Genomic DNA, 20535 nt, shown 5'->3' on the forward strand with positions numbered 1-20535 from the left:
TTGTATCATAATATATCAAGAGATGTCTTTAATTACAAGATTTATCAACCAAAAAGAAAGATTACCCCTCATCCAGACGAACTGGGGGGGGGGGGGGTAGGAGTAAGCAAACGAAGCTAGTGAATGAGCTACTCCATTAGCCGATCTTCGGACATGTCTAAGAGAAAAAGAAACATCTGGACCAAGCAAACAATTAATTTCTTCAGCAAGAGCACCAGCATAGCTTAAATCTCCATTTGGACTAGTGACTGCTTGCACTGTCAAAAGGGAGTCCGAATAAGTGATATGAATTTGCAATTGATTGACCCTCACTATTCGTAAATCAGCATGAATAGCCTCAAGTTCTGCATACACGATAGAAGGTGGTTTCCGAATCCTTTTTCCAAATGCTAAAATAGGTCGCCCCTCATTATTTATGACAACACCACCAATAGCAAATCCATTAAATAGAAATATATTTAATTAAAACAAACGATGTCCTTTGCTCTTAGGTCCTAAAATTGATTCAACTCGTAAACAACTTGCAAGTTTAACCACCGAACATGGTGTCCATGATATAAGCAAGGACGTGAGTGAAGCAATGCATAAAGCATGATTACTTTGGTAAAACGATATTAAAAAAAATTAGAACTCATGCTTAGAGTAGTATGAGCTTGTTGTTCCGAAAATCCATTTGATGCTAAAAATACTGACCGTGATCTTGGATATACACTGTCTTGGATAATCGCACACACTATTCTATGGATCCAGTGGGTGTCACATGGTTACAAGAAACAAGAGTTGGGCGACTCTACTCAACCGACTATCTAAACGGATATCAGACAAAACATGATTAGCCCAAGTTCATACATATATTACATGATAATCATGCATCATATGAAATATAATACTATAACATATAAAAATGCGTGCTCAGCTGGATATCTCAGTCAATACTTTAGTATCTCTAAAAAATGGTTTAGTAGCTCATAGTCTATGAAGTCTCAGCCTAAAGATAAGTGAAAATCATATCACTTTTTTTAAAAAAAATCTAAAAGTTTATATTAATCCAATAGATATTTCCAATAACTATATATTAAGTATTCGAGACTATATTTCATCTATCGTTAGTTCGTAGAAATCGAGAGCTCTGCAATTGAACACAGTTTTAATACGACTTCAATAGCACACTACTCCTTGCTAGCCCTCGAAAATATGGCTAGAGGCACTCAAATATATATTGGATAACTCAGGAAATTCTGCTGCATATACTTAGCCATGAGAATCTCATGTCCATTTTAAGTTATGTCTTCAAATTAAAATTTTTTGCAACAACATTTTGCTGTGATTTTATTTTAGAAATTACGTAAATAAAACATAATAAATATCGATTTAATATGATTAAGAGTTTTTTATTTTCTAATTTGTAATAATTTTTTCCAACAAATGTTTTCTTGTCATTTGCATTTATAAATTATTTTAATAAAACATAATAAAAAGATCATTAGGATAAGAATATGACAAAATAAAATGATATAATAAAAACAGATATTTGAAAGAATTTAGTAGTTCAAATCTTTAAAAATTATAAAAAAGACATATTTTTTTTGTTAATATGAGTAATTAATTAACATGAGTTGAAGTTTAATACTATTGTTGTTATTTTTTGTTGAGTTAATTTTAGCGTATTTTTTTTGTGAGACGGCCTCATGGATTCTTGAGACCAGTCAATATTGCTCATATTTACAAATAAAAAATAAAAATTTTGACATAAAAATTAATATTTTTTATGGGTGACCTAAATAAAAAATACAGATCATAAAATTGACTCATGAGATCGTCTTATTAGAATTTTTGTTTTTGTTTTGTTTTGTTTTGAATTTTAATTACTACATCGTATGTTCGCATATTTTCACGGATGCGTTACACTCGCATTCTCAAGCACATTTTGGAAAAAAATAATATATAACTATAGTTTACGTTTCTATAAGTATTTCGATAAGCGGAAATTTTTATTAAAAATATTTCATGTTATGAAAAATTATAATACGAATTTGTGATATTATATTATATTACACATACCAAATAATACGGTGTATAATATAATTATGTTAAAAAAAATAAAATAAAAAAAGAAGTCAATATTAAAATTAAAATCGAGACACAATTGTACTGTGCTACATTATCTCCAACGGCGACGGTAGCTTAGCTGCTCCTCCGAGAGTCCCCATTGGCGGCGAACATGCTTTCACTACTGCAGAGCTCCGCTGTCCATGGAACCTCCGCAATCTCACTTCCATCATCGACCAGAACGACAACTAGGCATTTACGCAAACACTATCCAAGCAAATTGCCTCGCTGCTCCCCCTCGGACCAGCTCAATCTCAAGATGCTCACCTCCAGCGTCGTAAAACTCACCCGCCGCCGTCAATTGGGTCAGGTGACGTCATTCATTTGTTTCCTTGATCCTTCGTTTTCCGTTGTGGTGGATTGACATTGTCTTTTGGATGATTAATAGTTTCAATGTTTGCGAAAATTTGCGATGATATGCGTGTCTGCTGAAATTCTAATGGCTCGGCGACTAAGCTGGCGCATCTGCAAGTTTAAAAGCACGTTTAGTTTAGGTTCGATTACTCGGCGCCCGGCGGCATCATTCTGTCAATGCAATAACACACTATATGCAGCATTAATCAAGTTAGTTCAAACTCTTAGTTTTATCACACCTTTCCTTTTGTTTCAGATATTTGAGGAAATAGAGATTGCGAAAAATCTACATGAGCAGCGGAACACGATTGTGATGAATGCCGTGATGCAGGCATGTGTTCATTGTCATGACATCGAGTCAGCTCTCGGAGTCATTGCTGAAATGTCGAAGCCAGAGGGCTGTGGGGTTGATTCTATCACATATAGCACACTTTTGAACTCTCACTGACATCTAATGATATATCATGCAGAGCTTGAATTTTACTGGAACTAAGGTAATGTTAGGGGAGCGTTTTCCCAAAATATTTACATACCCCCAAATAATATCAAACATATATTACGTTCTCAATTACAATTTTACAAATCTGTATTTCTTCCAATCTTATACTGTCCAACATAGAATGCATTTAGGGACAAATCTTTGTGGAGTACAAGCTTCTATTTTTTCTTTTAATGTGCTTTTGCTAAAAGGTATTATGTTTGGGTGGACATTTCAGAAAATGTAGTTTCTATGTTTCTTTCTTGGTTCTCTTTAAAAATTTTAAAGAGCTTTTTTTTTTCACTATCCTATCCAAACTCAAAACGATTTCTTTTAGAAATCAACACTTCAAAAAACCTTTGATTAATAAAACACACTTATTTTTTATAACCAGTTACGTTCTTGAACTGTGGACGTGATAATAGTCGAAACCATCTTGTTTTACATATTCCACATATTTTTAAGAGGTGGAGTAGTTTTTTTGTATTCTGAATAACTGTGGTTTTCGTTTTATGAAGGGATTGGGTGATGCTGGGAGAATCGACGAAGCATTTCAACTGCTTGAGTCCGTGGAACTGAGCACTGCTGTTGGTAACCGACAGTTGTCTGAAGCTCTTATTTGTGGTCTCTTGAATGCTTTAATTGAATCAGGTTATAATTTCAACTCAAAATTTGAATTCTCCTTATATCATTCACTGTCAGATCTGTGAAATTCTTTTTCAAATTCAGACGTCGTATTGAATTTGAACAACTAATATATCTATCTCACCAGGTTCATTTTTTTTACACATGATCTCTCACTATCAGTTGTCTTCAGTGTCATTTCCCTGCTTGTTGACACTGCCTCTCCGTCATAAACGATCTAGTGCAGGAGATCTCCGTCGTGCAAATGGTGTTCTTGCAAGGTTCTGCCATGTGCTTCAAGAAGGTGGAAAACCATCGGTTCTGAGTTTCAACTTATTGATAAAGGTAGTTCTGAATCTTCTACTGTTGGTTAAGCCCTTGACGTTCGACAATTCCAAGGGTTATACACATACATTTAAGTTGACAAATATTTTTTCCTTTTCAGGGATATATTAGAGTTGGTTGTCCCCAAGCAGCAATTGGCACACATGATGAAATTTTGAGGAGAGGTCTGAAACCTGACAGAGTCACATATAATCATCTAATTTATGCATGCATCAAGGCTGGAAACTTGTATGCAGCAACACAGTTTTATGAACAGATGAAGGTCTCTGAGCTTCTATGAAGGCAGTTGAAGCTTCGATAATGACTGCGGAGATATAAAATATCTGTTTCTCAATTATGTCAGCTATTTATTGCAGGACAAAGCTCTGAAAGATTATCATCACAATGATTTCCCAGATCTTGTCACTTACACTACATTACTACAGGTCAGTCGTGCATGCCACCCGCTATGAGTTAACATAGTTATAGCATGACCAAGTTCCCTCTTTTTGATTATTTTTAGCTGACAATCTTTACCTTATTGTTCATGTTGATACGGAATTGATATTTCTTGTTCACTGCAAGAGCAAATCATTTGTTTAAAGTCGTGTTATATTTCGTCATTTGCAATCATGTATGACCCTAACACATGATATATTGTAATAATATAGCAATATTTCGTTTTTGGTTATTTGATTGCCACCTACAGTGTCCACACTCTCCATTATTAGGGCTTCTACTCATTTGCTGTTTGACATTAACCTTTGGTTTCATTAATCACTCTCAGTGATTATAATTCAAAAGTGTCATGTTTGTAGGGTTTTGGTCAGGTAAAGGATCTGCATTCTATTGAAAGGATCTTGAGAGAAATGAAATCACGCAACAAATTACGCATTGACCGTGTTGCTTACACTACTATTGTGGATGCATTGTTAAATTGTGGGTCAATTAAAGGTATGCTTGTTCTGGAATATATAAGTGTTTCTTCTGTTACTAGTCATCAGATGAATCTGTACCACCCAGAGAAGATCAGAAAAACTATATATTATCCAGAATTTTATAAGCCAAGCAGAATCAAGATACCACAAATAAGAGTTTATGCAGTCAATCTATGTACAATGAGCAGGTGCTCTCTGTGTTTTCGGGCAGATGATAAAACAAGCCAAGGAAAATCCTATCTTAAGGCCGAAGCCTCATCTGTTTATGTCGATGATGCGTGCATTTGCTGCTGAGGGAGATTATGGAATGGTCAGAAGGCTCTATGACCGCATGTGGTTTGACTCAGTGGGAACAATTTCATCTGCATTGCAAGTAGAATCTGATCACCTTTTAATGGAGGCAGCCTTAAATGAAGGCCAGGTAAATTTCTTATGGATAAAACATGAAGGGGTCAATTGCTCACTTGTGGTGTCTCTAGTGTATAAAATATTCTCGGTAGATGTTTCTCAACATATATATTCCAAGTCATTTTGGAGAAGGGAGATTATTTGGATTTTATCTAGAAATGTGACATATTGAAGTCAACATGTAGAGGACATTATGTAGTAATTAATATTCACAAATTTTTCCATCTTCTTAGCCAGTGCTTCCAGGTCTTATATATCATCATTTACAAGTGCAACAATTGCCCTGGAATGTTGAGGATGGATCTTTCTTCGTTAACAGTGTTGACTTATAGAATTGCAATATCTATACTTTGATAAATACTACTTCTCATGTTTGATATATTAAAATGATCCTTTTTCGATGCTGCTGAACAATAATCATATCTGATGCCCAAAATATGATTTTAATTGTAATCTGGAAATTCTATTCTAGTTTTACTTCAGGTGTTTCATGCATCTAGACATCACAAAATTTAAAGTTTATAATTGACTATTTTTTCTGTCGTACACATCTTGTCCCATTAGTTGTGCTGGACTTCCATTTTTGGATTTTTAACCTTCACGTTACCAATCACATGCTGATATATCTTTTTACCAATCACATACTGTACTCTGCCCTGGATTTTTCTGCAGGTTGAATTGGCTTTGCAGAAATTGAGAAAAGTTATTCGGAAATGGAGAGATATATCATGGAACAGTAGAGAAGGCATGGTAAGTTATTTCTCTCTTTCCTATGACTCATAAAATATTGATATTAATCTTGTTTAGTGACATGTTTTTTAGTTTGTTGCTCATGGACGAACCACTGCTCAACCTCTAAGAAGTCCGTGTGACCTACCCATCTTAATTTTTCATGGTTGAGGCTTGAGAGTTATCTGTTGAGAAACTAGCCTTGAAATACATGCTAATGGCCCAATCTAGGCCTGTAACATCCATTAAGCATTGATGCTACCCTCGTACTGTAGCACCTTTTTCTCTTAATATTTTTCTGCAGATTAGGTGGTTGCTTGGGATACTAAAGATCTTCCCCTATTCATAGGAAGCATCACTTAATCCCAACTAGGAAGGAAACACAATTAGAGTGCATATCTTTGGACATTTATGATAACTACCAAAAATTGAAAATTCTTGGCTCTTGCACAGCTTAATGGCTGGAAAGTAAGCTGTTGAGTGCTTTCAAGAGGACACTCAGACTGTCATTGACCTGAAACCATTAGGCTTATGGTCTTGGATTGCATATGCACACCATTACTCTCGTTTCCACAGTATATGGGTTATTCCTAAGTTTACTTGGTTCATATAGCATAGTAAATGCTATTCTGTCTGCAGCAACTCTCTTGTAATCTTGCTATGTTGGGCTTTTTCTTCTTTTGCCTAGTTATGCAAACAATTTGTCGCTTCTAGTGAGTACATGGTAATCCTTCACATGGGGGATTTTGCAATAGGATAACGTAGATCAACCCAGATGTCTATTTTTGTTGCTACTTTGGCTGCAATCTTGGAGAAGTTCTCCAGTATCTAATTTCCACTGGGTATACATTGCTGTAGTGATTTGCAACGTAAAAGCTGTCCCACCAGTTACAAAATATTGTAAAAATGATTGTATTCTCATTAATTTTCTTATCTACTCTGAGTATGGCCTCCTTTTAAAAGCTTGAAGGGGTGTTAATCTAATTTCATTAGTTCGAAGGGAATACGTTAATCTTTAAAATTTTCTCTGTTTTGATATTTATCTTTTACAAACTCAATACATAGAATTGTCTTACTAGTTGAAAGTTGATGTTTTCTATTATTGCTATCTGCTTTGCATATACATATAATTACCTGCATGAAACTGCAGGTTGCTCTACGACTTGAGGCTTTGATGGGTTTAAACACATCAATGTTTTGTCCTCTCGTGCTTCCTCAGGTATTTAAGATTGACACTGATGGATTCCGATCATAGTTTGAGGTCAAGTGAGTTTCATTTTCTATGTATTATCTAATCCAGGTATCACTCAGTGGCACGATTGAGAGTATCATGATGCCATTTAGTGAAGCTCAGCCGCTGCCAGCCACATTGCTGTTAGAGAAAGTGATTATGCGGTTCTTCAAAGATTCTGTTGTACCCATTATAGATGATTGGGGAGGCTGCGTGGGAATATTGCATCGTGAAGACTGTGATATGGTATGTTAATTTTATTTTCTGTAACTGCTCCTCTACACCTTTTTAAATGAGGAAAAATGAACTTTCATTTACTCAAAATGGTATTGGAGAATTAGATTACAAGTAGCAAGAGCTTTATACCTTTACCTTTTCTCTTTCTTCTCTTTTCTTCTTACAAACAGTTCATACATGACTTCGTAATGACAGCTTTAGTATAGTTTTGATATTAAGAAAAGCTGGGGTGAGAATCAATGTTATTGGAGTGCTGTCCTATTGCTCTGAACTGAAATTTTCTGAAGTATTTTCTATACATAAACAGGATTTTTAGATCTGATTGGTAGATTTATTGTGAGAATGGATATTTTTTCTAGGTCAGTAGAATGCATGAAGATTCCTGTTTAAAATGTTAGAAAGAAGACCTGGAACCAAATCGCTCAATATCCAGTTTAATAAACGGAACATTTTATGCAGTAGGATGCTTTTCCACAGTTACAAATCGTATTTGTGGCCACCATCTGCTAGATGGAGTTTAAGTTCATAATTAGAGAAAAAAAGTAGTTGGTTCCAAAAGTTGATTAATTTTGGCCGCAATTGCATGGAGTGGAGAACTCTCATTGCCTATAAATTTGTATTGCTTTCGGAAATGAAATCATCTTTATACCGAAAGGCCACAAACTTCAATTATTTATTTGATGTCTTAAAAGTTAAACCTCAATTCATGGTTGGCGTCGTTGCAAATTTACTGCATGTTAGTGCAACAGCTTTTGACAATATTTTGAAATGGATGAGTCATGACTCATGAGTTATATGTGATACTCTCGCTATTAGTTTTCTTCCCTTTTTGGCATCATGGATGGTATAATAATTTACTGTTGATGGTCTTCTATGCAGCTAGATGCGCCTCTCTCAGCACTTATGAGAAGTCCACCTCCATGTGTCACAAACATTGATTTTATGCTACAGAAGAGACACAAAATGATAATAATTGTTAAATATGGTGACTTTCATGGTTTATCTTATGGCTCAAGTTCACGTGCCATAGGAGTTTTTACACATGCACATTTGAGTAAGCTTAGCAAAACTTCAACATCAAAGTTACCCGATGAACATTTTTACCTGTCAAAAAGAAATACAAATTCTTGAGATAGGTTCTTGTATTTTCTTTAATTACCCATCTCTTTTGGATTGTTCAGTTAATTAAAACTATTATCATAATATTAGTTTCCTCGGAAGAAAAAGGGAAATGGGTGATTGTAGGATACATGGATCCAGACTGGGAATGCTTCTGCTACTACCAAAATGGAAAGTTGCTTCAATATGCAGTACTCAATTACTCATTAAAATTGTATTAGCTTGTAACTAGTTGAATGAGTCACGGAGGACATTTTTTCCCCATAATACGCCCATATATACCATGTGCACGAGATCATTACAAGTCTAAATTGGATTTATTTGGAACTACAACCATATGAGAGATGCTCTCATAATCTTGTACGTTACGTTATATACAACCAAATTTTTTGCAAGTCTCTGTAACCTACAAACATCAGAAGATTTTTGAATGTGCTTATAGCAAATCATCTTATTACATCATGTCATACCAAAGAAGGATTACTAATAAATATCATTCTTCCCTACATGTTTGGATGCATTTTTTCAAAAACTTATTTCCTTAAATCTTGATAGATCTTCAGTTTTTTGAAAAAAATTACAATTAAAAAACTTGAAAACATCATTCCAAAAATCGGTATTGGTGAAAACTTTGATAATATCACATTGTATAAATATTTAATGATTTCTCAAGATTATGTAATATAACTTTAAAATAATATATATTTGTCCAAGTATCTAATATATTGTTAAAATAAAATACAAATACAAATACCAAATACAACATATATAAAATAAAATCATGTTAAAAAATTTCCCAGGTCCAAATTATATATATTATATAAATATTTAAATTTTCTCTTATAAATTGATAATATTACTCTTTAATTGATTAAATATATATTTAAAAATTCATTAATAATTTCTAGGCTGAAATGAAATTAACTTAGTGAATTCTCAAAACTATTGTCGCGGCCCATGCTAAAGAAGCCCATGAAATGTAGACACGGTCCATAAAAACAAGTCCATGGATTCAAAAGTCCAATACAACAAATCGGGTGCTCAACTCACCGATATATAGAGGAATATTTGTTTGTTAGTTTGTTACAGATTCCTAGACACTTGTCAAAATCTTATTAGTGATGAAGATCTATAAAATGGATGATTGTAATTATTGAAATGAAACTCAGTGAATTCTCAAAACCGTCGGCCTTCTTTATTTTTCTAAGGGCAATATGCAAAAATCCTCAAATGCAAACATATTTTGCTTTGGGGTTCCTAGTCATAAAATGTGGTACAAAATAATACAATATGTGGTACAAAACCATACAAGATGTGGTACAAATTAACAAAAATTGTAGTACAAAAAAGTGGCTAGGGAGTGCAGAGCAAAACATGTTTGCATTGGAGATTTTTGAGCAATTTGCACTTTTTCTAACTCGACTTGCCATGGTAACCCTTTATTTTCTCTCATTTTTGCCATATCCATTTCTTTTCTTTCTTTTTTTTTTTTTGCTGTGCTTACCCATTCTTTTTTTTGCTGTGTTTACCCAGATGAGTAATGTTTCTGAAATTGTGGAAGAAGTGGTTGCCATTGAAGTTGATGAAGCTGTTGCCGTTGGAACTGCTAAACAAAATCATGAACCTTCTGCTATGGAGTACAACGAGTACATCAACGAACTTCATCTTATATTTAGTAAATCCGAGTACACTCTTTTGAGCGGCTATGCTTTGCTGTTTCAAATATTTTCTTGGGATTTCAGGCAACCAGTGTGAGTTTCATCGCCAATCGCGGGCGACTTGCTCCAATATGTGGTAGGTTATGGTGGTCTCCCTATTGATTGGTTTGCCAAATCTGTTGGTACTGTCTGTTGTTGTTGGATTAACATACTATTCTCTCTTTGATAAGTACGAGTCTGTAAACCATCTTCTCAGCGAGTGTTGGCGAGCTATAGATAAGAGCACAAGTTCTGTTGAAGATCAGTTGTGGTCAATAAAGATGAGGAAAATATATAGCATCGCGGACAAGCCTTTGCTTTCAAAGTATGGTATGCTGGTTACTGTATTTTTCTATGTCTTGTTTGATATTGTGATGCAGATCTCACAACTGGTGGTTTGCAACCACCACCACCCTTATATGTATTTGAAGCTGATTCTGCAACACTACCCTTGATATGTATTTGAAGCTGATTCTGCAACACTCGTATTTTAGTTTTAGTGATGGGGATCTCACCACTAAAACTAAAATACACTCCAAAGAAGAGTGTTGCAGAATCAGCTTCAAATACATATCAAGGGTGATGGTGGTTGCAAACTACCAGTGGTGAGATCCCCATCACAATATCAAACAAGACATAGAAAAATACAGTAACCAGATACCATACTTTGAAAGCAAGCTTGTCCGCGATGCTATATATTTTTCTCATCTTTATTGACTTGACCACAAAGGATCTTCAACAGAACTTGTGCTCTTATCTCTAGCTCGCCAACACTCGCTGAGAAGATGCTTTACAGACTCGTACTTATCAACGAGAGAATAGTATGTTAATCCAACAACAACAGACAGCACCAACAGATTTGGCAAACCAATCAATAGGGAGACCACCATAACCTACCACATATTGGAGCAAGTCGCCCGAGTGCGATTGGCGATGAAAGTCACACTGGTTGCCTGAAATCCCAAGAAAATATTTGAAACAACAAAGGATAGCGGCTCAAAAGAGTGTACTCAATTTACTAAATATAAGATGAAGTTCGTTGATGTACTCGTTGTACTACATAGCAGAAGGTTCATAAATTTGGTGAACCTAAAGATGTAATCTGAGTTGTACTAGAACCCAGATTAATTTGTGTTCTCTAGCTGTTTGATTCAGCCTCAAGGAGCTCTGTGAAAATCAACTGGCTGCCGCCCATCAGGCAATGTCCCTAGCCCTTGATATGCCAATGGGTGCATGATACATTGAAATTGGCCAATCAAAGCAATACCAGTAAGCCTCTATCTCCCATTCCGTGTGTTGTTATTGTCATTGCTTTTGCTTAGGAAAATCTTCTGGCACTTCAATTGGAAGGCTCCCTTTGACCTGGTAATACTGTGCCAGTGCTCTAAGGCTAGGTTGATGTCAATGTCCCAACACTCCTAAGCTGATGCAGTTCAAAAGTTGGTCTATGTCGATGTCGATGCTTTCATTATTATTTTTCTTATGTATGCATATTCGTGGTTGTGGTTGTTGCTTTGTATATTGGTTTTGGATTATTTAGATTTCATTGAATACCTGCTGTAGTTCGACACTAACTCCTTCTAAGAAAGCATACAATTTTTTGCACCTGCCGTGGACTTTAGAGTTACGACGGTTGAATTTCTATATTCACTTTCTTGGTTTGGCCTTTTGCAGTCATTCAGAAATCAGATTGTAAACCATTTGAAAGAAAATCGGTTGGTATTTGCTCGTTCTCAGAATGTTGTCCATATAAAAACTGGGGCCGGTTATGCGATAAAATCTTCTTCTACAAGCATAACAAATCAACTGCCAAGTAATGTACATTTCATTCGCAACGGCCTGGCAAAGGCTCCAATCTCCTCTGTTGCTGCTGCTATACCATTTGTTTCAAGACCTGCTGAAGCTTTGAAAATACAAGGCAACTCTACAAAACCTACTGTACCGGCAGGTCAGCCTAATCCAGGTGGGACTATCCCAGCCTTGAATATGTCAGCCTAATCCAGGTGGGACAATCCTCTGCCTCATATAATGCATCGAAGGAAAATGCTCAAGGAGATCAAAATACAGTTTCCTTTTCTGATCAAACTCCAGACAATCAAGTTCCTTTACCATGCTCCAGCGTCAATGAAGGTAACTATTTTGATATTTGGGTACCTACTAAGCAAAAAGACGAAGCTGAAGATACTGCTATTTGCCTTCAAACTATTATTTGAACATATGATTGCAAGTTAATTATATCGATCTTGATGTGTCAGGTGAATCAAACACGGATAACTTGTGCGCGAGCAAGGAAATTCAAGTGGTAGGCAGTTCATCTGAAATACAAACAATCAAGAAACAAAAGGTAGTGACCGGAGAAAGGTAGCGGCTCTAAGTCACACGTAAAAAAAAGACAAAAAAAAAAGAAAGAAAGAAAGAAAAAAAAGAAACGAAGCAAAAAAAGAGAATGGAGCGTTTGGGTAGGAAACCTAAAGAATTGAAATTACAACTAAATAAATAAAGGGTAATGCTACGTGTACACATAGTCTTACACGTTGGGTTACACATGAGACTTAAAATTACATGATTATCTTTGCACGCATTTTTTAAAGATTTTTTCCAAATAAAATACAAGGATAATCATGTAATTTTAAGTCTCATGTGTAACCCAACGTGTAAGGCTCTGTGTACATGTAGCATTACTCATAAATAAATCATGTGTAACTAAAATACGATAAAGAGAAGGTTTTTTGTGAAAATTGAAATGGTTTCAATGATCTATATTTGTGATATGTGTCTACTTGGTTTATAATTGCGGTGAAATAACATTTTTGGCATTAAATCAAATTTTTGTGTGTCAGATTGGATATATGATCGTCTCGCAAAATTAATCCGTGAGATAGTCTCATACGAGTTTTTGTCATTGAAAGTGGGTATCTTGTGAGACAATTTCATGGATATCCGTGAGATGGGTCGATTCGGTTCATATTTATAATAAAAAATAATATTTTTGACATAAAAAAATAATTTTTTATGAATATGATCGAATTAAATATCCATCTTACAAAACTTGACTTATGAGGCGGTCTAAAAAAATTGTTTCGATGATTAAATACTTGCTAACAGATATGTTATGAAAATGACTACTTACGTCCAACAACAGGAAGTTCAAATTTAAAAAAAAAAAAAAAGAATTTTAGATAATTAATGTTTTTAATATTTATACTCTCTTGTTATGTTTTTCTGTTTCCACATTATATATGAAATTTTATAAACTAGAACTAACATCAATGTTGCCATATATTAACTAAATATCATACATGCGCATATGTTAAAAAACTTATGTGCAATTGTAATCTTAATTATGTATTTGATTTGTTTTTAGTTCTATAACTTGTCAAAGTTTGGTTTTTATCAACTAACTTATGTTTTCATTTGATTTTTTTTTGGTGTTTTTAACATTAACTAATTCCATCAAATATTGCTCATTCAACACCAATATTATACTATGTGAAGAAAATAAAGCTTATCTTGCACACAATAAATACATCATTTTTTGCTAATTTTAATTTAAAAAAAAGTACTGACTAGGGATGAATGGATTAAAAACCTAAACAATGGTAGGCTCCGAGTTAAATTTAACCCAACCAAACTTTAGTCTTTGTTTATAACTTATTTACCACGTTCACAACTAGGATTATTTATTGACCGCCAATAGCAAATTTGCAAGTAGATTTTTAGAGGATAAGGACTAATAATATACACTTCGATATATAGTTTACAAAAAATGTGAGTTCAATAAAGCCGGAAAAAGATATAAAAAAAAAAAAGAGAGAGAGAAACGAGGCCACACATAATATCTTATAACGACTGTTGGCGCCCACTAATATGAAGTTTAAATTTAAAATTTTCCGTTACATACGACCGTTACATACTTATATACGACGTTTAGTAACGTATTATCATGACAATTCAAATTTAAATGTTGTCGTGAATTAAAACGGATGTCGATGTATTAACCAAACTCGAAGCTATCCCTTCTAGCGAAATTCACCATGAAATCAAGTTTTACTCAATTAAGAGAAAACGAAAACCAAGTGGAAAAATAAATAATTGTGGCTCACAATTGCATTCACACATCATCATTGGTACTAGCTGGTTACATATACTTGTACACAAATAAAAGTTCTTTTGATCCCAAAATTACAAGTAACATTTACATATAATTCTCAAAATATTCAAATCTAAAACAAACAAAAGAGAAAAGGGAACAAAAAGATTGTGTAATGAGAGTATAAAAAATAAAAATAAAAAAACAATTCATTCATACTAATGTGACAAAACCAATCGATCCGTGAAAACCACAAACGTCCGTTATCCCCGCCGTCACTCAACTTTCTTGACATTTTTCTTCTTCCTCGAACAAGCTACTTGTAATCCTTCCAATTTGCAAAAACAAATATAATGTTTTTATGAGAAATAAAATACATAATTTCGGCTTCATTTATCCTGAAGTTTAGAGTTTGGATTTTTTTTTGGGTATAAATAATTTTTTTTAAAATTATATTTTTATGAATCTATTTTTCTAATTAACCCCATTGGCTTTTACAGTGTGATGTCAATAAATAGGAGTCCTTTCCCCATTGTTTCACAAATATATATATATATATATATATATATATATATATATATGATCGGTTATAGCTTGCGGTTGCCGTAGAGTTTGAGAGTGATAAAGAATATTATAACCATTCCACTTCAAGAATTTGGAGGAGTCTTGCACAATGTCAAAGGCGGCGGAGCACGGCGGCGGCGATGGAAGTGGGAAGATATATGTAGCAGTGGATTCTGATTCAGAGAATTCGTCAATTGGGATACCGAGTGATGACGACGTGGAGGATCACGGCGAGGCTCAGAGCAGAGTCTCCGGCGGCGGCGGCGGCGGAGGAGCTCTTAATTCTTTGGCTTCTTTGGAAACATCTCTGCCATTTAAGTGAGCAGCTCCAGTTCCCAACAAAATATATATATCCGTTTTCTTTATCTGTGTTTTTTGTTTTCTTCTTTGGTTTCTTGGCTAAAATCTCTCTGTTTTTTGTTTTCTTCTTTGGTTTTTTGGCGAAAATCCCTCTGTTTTTTTTTGGGCTTTCCTTAAATTACAATTTACAAGCATTAGATTATATTGTTTGCAAAAGATTTATGAATTGGCGAATTTTGGTTAAGAATTAAGATCTCAATGAATTCTGTGAAGAAAATCATAAGCATGCACGACGAATGCCGAGCAAGAATTAATGGTCTAAAAGGTTTCGATCGGTGTAAATTTAGCATGCATGGAGAAACAAATGTTTGTGTCTCTAAAAATGGATTTTTTTTTAAAAAAAAGGACATTTTCCCCTTTTTTTATTTATTTTATTTTTCTGAAAGATATAAAATTTTCCAAGATCAGATTACATTAATGTATATATATATATATATATATATATATATATATATATATTTTGGAATGGTAATTAGTAAACATTTTCGGGATTGTGTGATTTTGCAGGAAGGGGATATCTCATCATTACGATGGGAGATCGAAATCTTATTCAAACTTGGCAGAAACAAAGCTTGAAGAGGCCACAGAATTGATCAAACAGGAACATGCTTTCAACAAGAAGAGAAGATCGATCAACATCTCGCAGAAATTTGCGAAATACTCCAAGAAACAATCCAACAACATTTTGCACCAATCCTCCATGCCGACGTTCCCCTCCGAGGATCACGATGAAGACGAGGACGGGAAAGGGGACGATGCTGAAAATGGAGCCGTGGAGGATAAGGGAAGCAAAGCAGAGGGCTAGCTAGCTCTGATCTTGAGGAGTAAAAATTAAAAATTTGTACTAGATAGTATATGTAGACTATATAGAGTCTCAATTTACATCTCATTACATTTCCTTTACAAGAAAAAAAAAAAAGAAAAGAAAGGATTTTGATGTATAATTGATGAGTATATGGTAGTGTTATACATGACATGGATATACTATAGGACAAGTGATATTTTGTTTGTCGAATTTTATGGATAAAAATTACAAGGAGCTTTGGTTTTTAGAAGTGCATGCATTAATTAATCAAATCAAGTGACATGTCGTCTAGCTCGTGAAGTTTTGAATTTTTCGTCAAATGAAAATATTTGTATGGCGACATTCCATCTTGGATTGTTCATCTCGTAAACCAAAACATTTTGATTTAATATATTTTCTTTCCTTATAAAAAAAAATAAATAGAATGCACGAAACAAAGTGAAAGTTGGAAATCATGTTTGGAGCACGTATATGATCAACATTAAATTAGATTTTTTTTACATCTCACGAATTAATTTTGTGACTAATAATTATCTCTTATCAATGAAAAATATTACATTTATTTCAAATATTACTTTTTATTGTTGAAATGAGTTAAGTCATTAATTCATCTCACATAAAATCTATTCTAAATTAAGATATCTTTATTTTGTGAATAATTTAATTTGTTATTACTTATGGGTCATAATAAGGATTGGAAAAGCACTTTATGGAATACTTTGAATGTAATAATAGTTGAAAAATACAAATAAGTGAAAAACGTATTTAATTAAGCATTTTATATTAGTATTATTACTATATAATAAAACAAAGGATTTTTCATCTCGCAAAATTATCTTCCATACTTAATACAATTATAAAATATTATATTTTACCTTCAGAAAATATAATATTTTAAAATGAATAATATCTTATAAAATCGTATTTTGTATGTGCACCGGCAACACGTGTGTAAAGACGCTGGTTATGGCTATTACGGCAGCTGGAAAGGAATTGCCAAATCGTGGAGGTGTACCACCGCAGACTCCACCAGCAGCCGCCGGAATTGGGGAACCGTGGCGGTGGAAAACCCCGACAAGTGTCCGTGGGGAAGCGAGATTAACAACCTGCGTGAGACCGGTGATCCTTGTTTTTTAAATTTTTAGGGTACTCTCATTTTCTTGGTTTTCGTTTGAAGTTAAGAATAACTTTGTTGGTTCTTTATTTTGTTGAATTCTTTGATGTTTGATCAAAAACCCATGAAAGATAGTGAAACAAAATCTATCCTCTGAAGAAAACTTCACATCGCTTTGTATTGTCAGTTGTCTGTTTAGTTAATTAGTTTTAAGTAATTAACAGGAAACAAGTTCAGAAGGATTGGGCATTTGAACTGGTAGTCTCGATGGGATCACTTGGTTTTGGATTAGATTAGAGAATCGTTGTTTGATAGAATTTTAGTGATTGATAAATAAATTCCAATTAGTTGAATCAGTTGTGATGAAGCGATTGGATGGAGCTCTCAAATGTTTGTTTGCAACCACATTGCCATATGTAGTGGCCAAGATCTTATTTTTTTACCATTCAGATGAAAAAAATGTGATGAATGAATGACTCTGTATATTTTGGAAGTTGCAGGACTTACATTTTAGAAATTAAACCCGAATCTTGAACATGTTTATACCATTTAAAGTCGTAGGCTCGTCTAACATGTTGTGCAGCATGATCTCCTGATATTGTATTTTAGTGGGTTTTACTCATGTGCCAACAGTACTGCGGTATCTCCTGATATTTAATCATGTCCGTGCTGCTTCCCTGTGATTTTCTTTGATGAATGGGGAACCTTTAAGCACTTAATAAATATATTCGACAAAAGACTATGTGAACATATGCTCATGTTATGATTCATTTTTTTTAAAAGAGTTATGATTCATTTTGGTAACAAAAGGATATTTCATCAATCTGGTTCCCTGGTTTCTTTACTTGTTTAGGGAATCGTCATATCAGCAATATGAAAAGTCGGTATAATACTTGGGTAGTGTTTGGGATTGCTTCTAGGAAGTCGGGAAGGAAAAGTCCAAAAGCGCTTCCTAGAAGCAATCCCAAACACTACCTTATTCTTCTTTGTAAACTGGTAATTTTTGGAGAAAATTGATAATAACTTATTCATATTGGAATGCCGGGTGCAAATATTTATAGAAAGCCACTAGTGAGAATATGTATTCAATTCATATTCTAAACTAAGAAACGACAAAATTGGTATCAGATGTCTATTAGTACATATGTTTGGGTTAATAAGAGCATTTTTATGTGATCTCTGAGTTTTGCTTGATGGATGCCTAGTATCCATGCACTAGACATGTCTCTCCTTTTGGTATGAACTACACATGGGTTTAACATTATAGGTACCTACGCTGGATAAGCCTAAATCCAGCTTAGCCATTTGTTGTAATTCAGAATCATGCACTATCTACGCGTAACGCGTTGCTAGGTTATGTGTCGCAAATATATGCAGTGCATGTAGTTGATTCAATAGCTGTTACATACTGGATTCAAATATATACCATTCTTGTCCTAGCCATTTCATTCAAGGGATATAGGTTTGCTTCCCCAGATTTTCATTTCTATGCATCTACAATTTCTTGGTTGATGATTGTCGTGATTTATGGGGTTGTCTACAGGCATGGGATTCAAATGGTTGGAAATTTTATGGATTGTTGATCTTCAGTTAATTTTGTGAACTTCATTTGCACTGAATTTCAAATTTCTTGATTACTTAATTCTTCTGTCTTTGGGGCATGCTTTTTAACGATGTGATCTTTTTCGATTGCAATAACTGCTGAAAATCTTCTTTTGAAGTAGGGGTTTCTTGAAGCAACACGATGGAAATTTCAAATCATTTGAACTTGGTGGAAGAAGGTTTTCAATGCACAAAAGAGTTGGATATACGAGAGCATGTACTCGACAAGGAGAGATCAAATCTGTCATGCTTGGAACGAAATTGAGGACTTGGTTCTGTTCCATCTTCCAAGTTTTACATTTTTCCCAGACAGATTTCTGGGATTGTGAGTGATACCATATTATTCGATAGAACTTTCTTCGTTGAATAATCTCTTATTTTTACATCCTCGTGCGCCCTAACAAACAAGAAGTTGTGTTAAATATACATGTTTCCGAGACTAAGGCGAATTTCTTGTATGCCAGTAGTGATGATAGGAAATCCATCATCTGGAGCTGAAGAATTAGGAGGCAAGGGAAAGAGCCTCAGCAGGAAGCGAAGAAGTTTAATATATCCACCCGAAGTACCTTCCTATAATTTGGATTCGAGAATGAGAGTGCTGCAAATTCTTGAATCTAGACTCTGTATACGCATGATGAATACTTCATTCATTTTTCAATTAAATTAGACTTTGATAATTTAGATCAGATGAAATACTTTTTTAGAAGGTTATATTGAATTATCAAAGTAATTACTCGTTTTGTCGATAATTTGTTTTAGGTTTCTCTTATTATGTTATGACATTAAGTTCTGAAATAAATTAAGTGTAATGATGGGTGAATCCATGAACAAACCAATGTTTTCAAAACCGGACCGGCCGGTTCGACCGGGAACCGGTCACTGGTCCGGTCAAGAACACCCCAAAAACCATTTTAACGGTTCAACCGCTCAGAATCGGTCAAAATCGGTCGAATCGGCCAAGAACCGGTCCGAAGAACCGGCCAGAAAACCAGACGAACCGGTTTTTCGAATTTATTATTATTTTTTAAAAAAATTGTGTTTTTTTAATTTTTAATTTAAAATTTATATATATATATATACATGATTATTTGGAATTTGTACTTCGTTAAAAATTTTATTTTAGTACTATTATAGTTTTTTTAATTAATTTATTTATTTTTAAAAATATATGTATAATTATAATTAATATTTTGAATATACTTATATAGTTATTTATTTTTTAAATTATGATAAATATATTTTTGTCTATTTATATACATATTTTAGGTTTTTAAAATTTAAAAGATATTATTAATTATATTATATTATATAAACGGTTTTTCGGTCCGACTGTCCGGTTAAACGGTCGGACTGGTTGGACCATTTTTTTACTGTAGACCGGTTCGATCACCGGTACGATTATAAAAACATTGAAACAAATAAATCCAGTGGACAATATAATATATAATGTATTTAGGAACGAAAAATGAATATTTTTTGGACTATTTTTTTTATTATATATGACACAACGATACCCTTTACTAAATATATGAAGTTATATTTAAATTTTGGATTTGTCTAAAACACTTCCAAAATTACAAATTAATCATGTTAGTTACCTTCATGAAGGGTCTCCGAATTAGTAAATTAACTAAACTCTTGACATTTTGTCGGGAGTTTTATTCTTTCTTTCAACTACTTCTGCGGTGTCACACATGTCTTTGTCAGTACAGTTTACTCAATCAGTTTACTTGATCGAGTTTTGTAGTAGCC

The 20535-nt window shown here is 34.0% G+C and overlaps 1 protein-coding gene and 1 long non-coding RNA gene across 7 annotated transcripts; both read left to right on the forward strand.

Annotated features, from left to right (window-relative positions):
* Positions 1 to 2178: 2178 nt before the first annotated feature.
* Positions 2179 to 8946, forward strand: LOC140862656 (pentatricopeptide repeat-containing protein At5g10690-like). Of its 5 annotated transcripts, none has more exons than XM_073265692.1 (13): positions 2292 to 2419; positions 2498 to 2673; positions 2795 to 2957; positions 3460 to 3592; positions 3714 to 3910; positions 4011 to 4172; positions 4267 to 4335; positions 4708 to 4843; positions 5016 to 5248; positions 5908 to 5985; positions 7115 to 7183; positions 7265 to 7441; positions 8312 to 8946. In XM_073265692.1, exons 3-13 carry the CDS (start codon positions 2928 to 2930, stop codon positions 8561 to 8563), a joined length of 1536 nt encoding a protein of 511 aa, XP_073121793.1. In that variant the 5' UTR covers positions 2292 to 2419; positions 2498 to 2673; positions 2795 to 2927; the 3' UTR covers positions 8564 to 8946. The 5 variants fall into 5 exon arrangements, with proteins under 5 accessions (XP_073121808.1, XP_073121793.1, XP_073121789.1 ...); XM_073265688.1 differs by having other exon boundaries at positions 2498 to 2603; positions 2720 to 2957; XM_073265697.1 differs by having other exon boundaries at positions 2498 to 2603; positions 2720 to 2957; positions 3759 to 3910.
* Positions 8947 to 17032: 8086 nt separating this feature from the next.
* On the forward strand, positions 17033 to 19567 carry LOC140875832 (uncharacterized). Of its 2 annotated transcripts, none has more exons than XR_012148602.1 (3): positions 17033 to 17213; positions 18906 to 19108; positions 19248 to 19567. It is a non-coding gene; the product is annotated as an uncharacterized lncRNA (long non-coding RNA). The 2 variants fall into 2 exon arrangements; XR_012148601.1 differs by having other exon boundaries at positions 19251 to 19567.
* Positions 19568 to 20535: the final 968 nt, after the last annotated feature.

The sequence above is a fragment of the Henckelia pumila genome, chromosome 1, assembly GCF_033568475.1.
Source record: "Henckelia pumila isolate YLH828 chromosome 1, ASM3356847v2, whole genome shotgun sequence".
Lineage (NCBI taxonomy): Eukaryota > Viridiplantae > Streptophyta > Magnoliopsida > Lamiales > Gesneriaceae > Henckelia > Henckelia pumila.

Excerpts from the sequence above, each read along its gene's own strand:
- LOC140862656 (XM_073265707.1), top strand. The coding sequence starts at position 2,222 with ATGCTTTCACTACTGCAGAGCTCCGCTGTCCATGGAACCTCCGCAATC. Across the intron at positions 3,593-3,812 it reads GAATGCTTTAATTGAATCAG|GAGATCTCCGTCGTGCAAAT; the intron begins GTTATAATTTCA and ends GATCTAGTGCAG. Across the intron at positions 4,844-5,015 it reads AAATTGTGGGTCAATTAAAG|GTGCTCTCTGTGTTTTCGGG; the intron begins GTATGCTTGTTC and ends TACAATGAGCAG.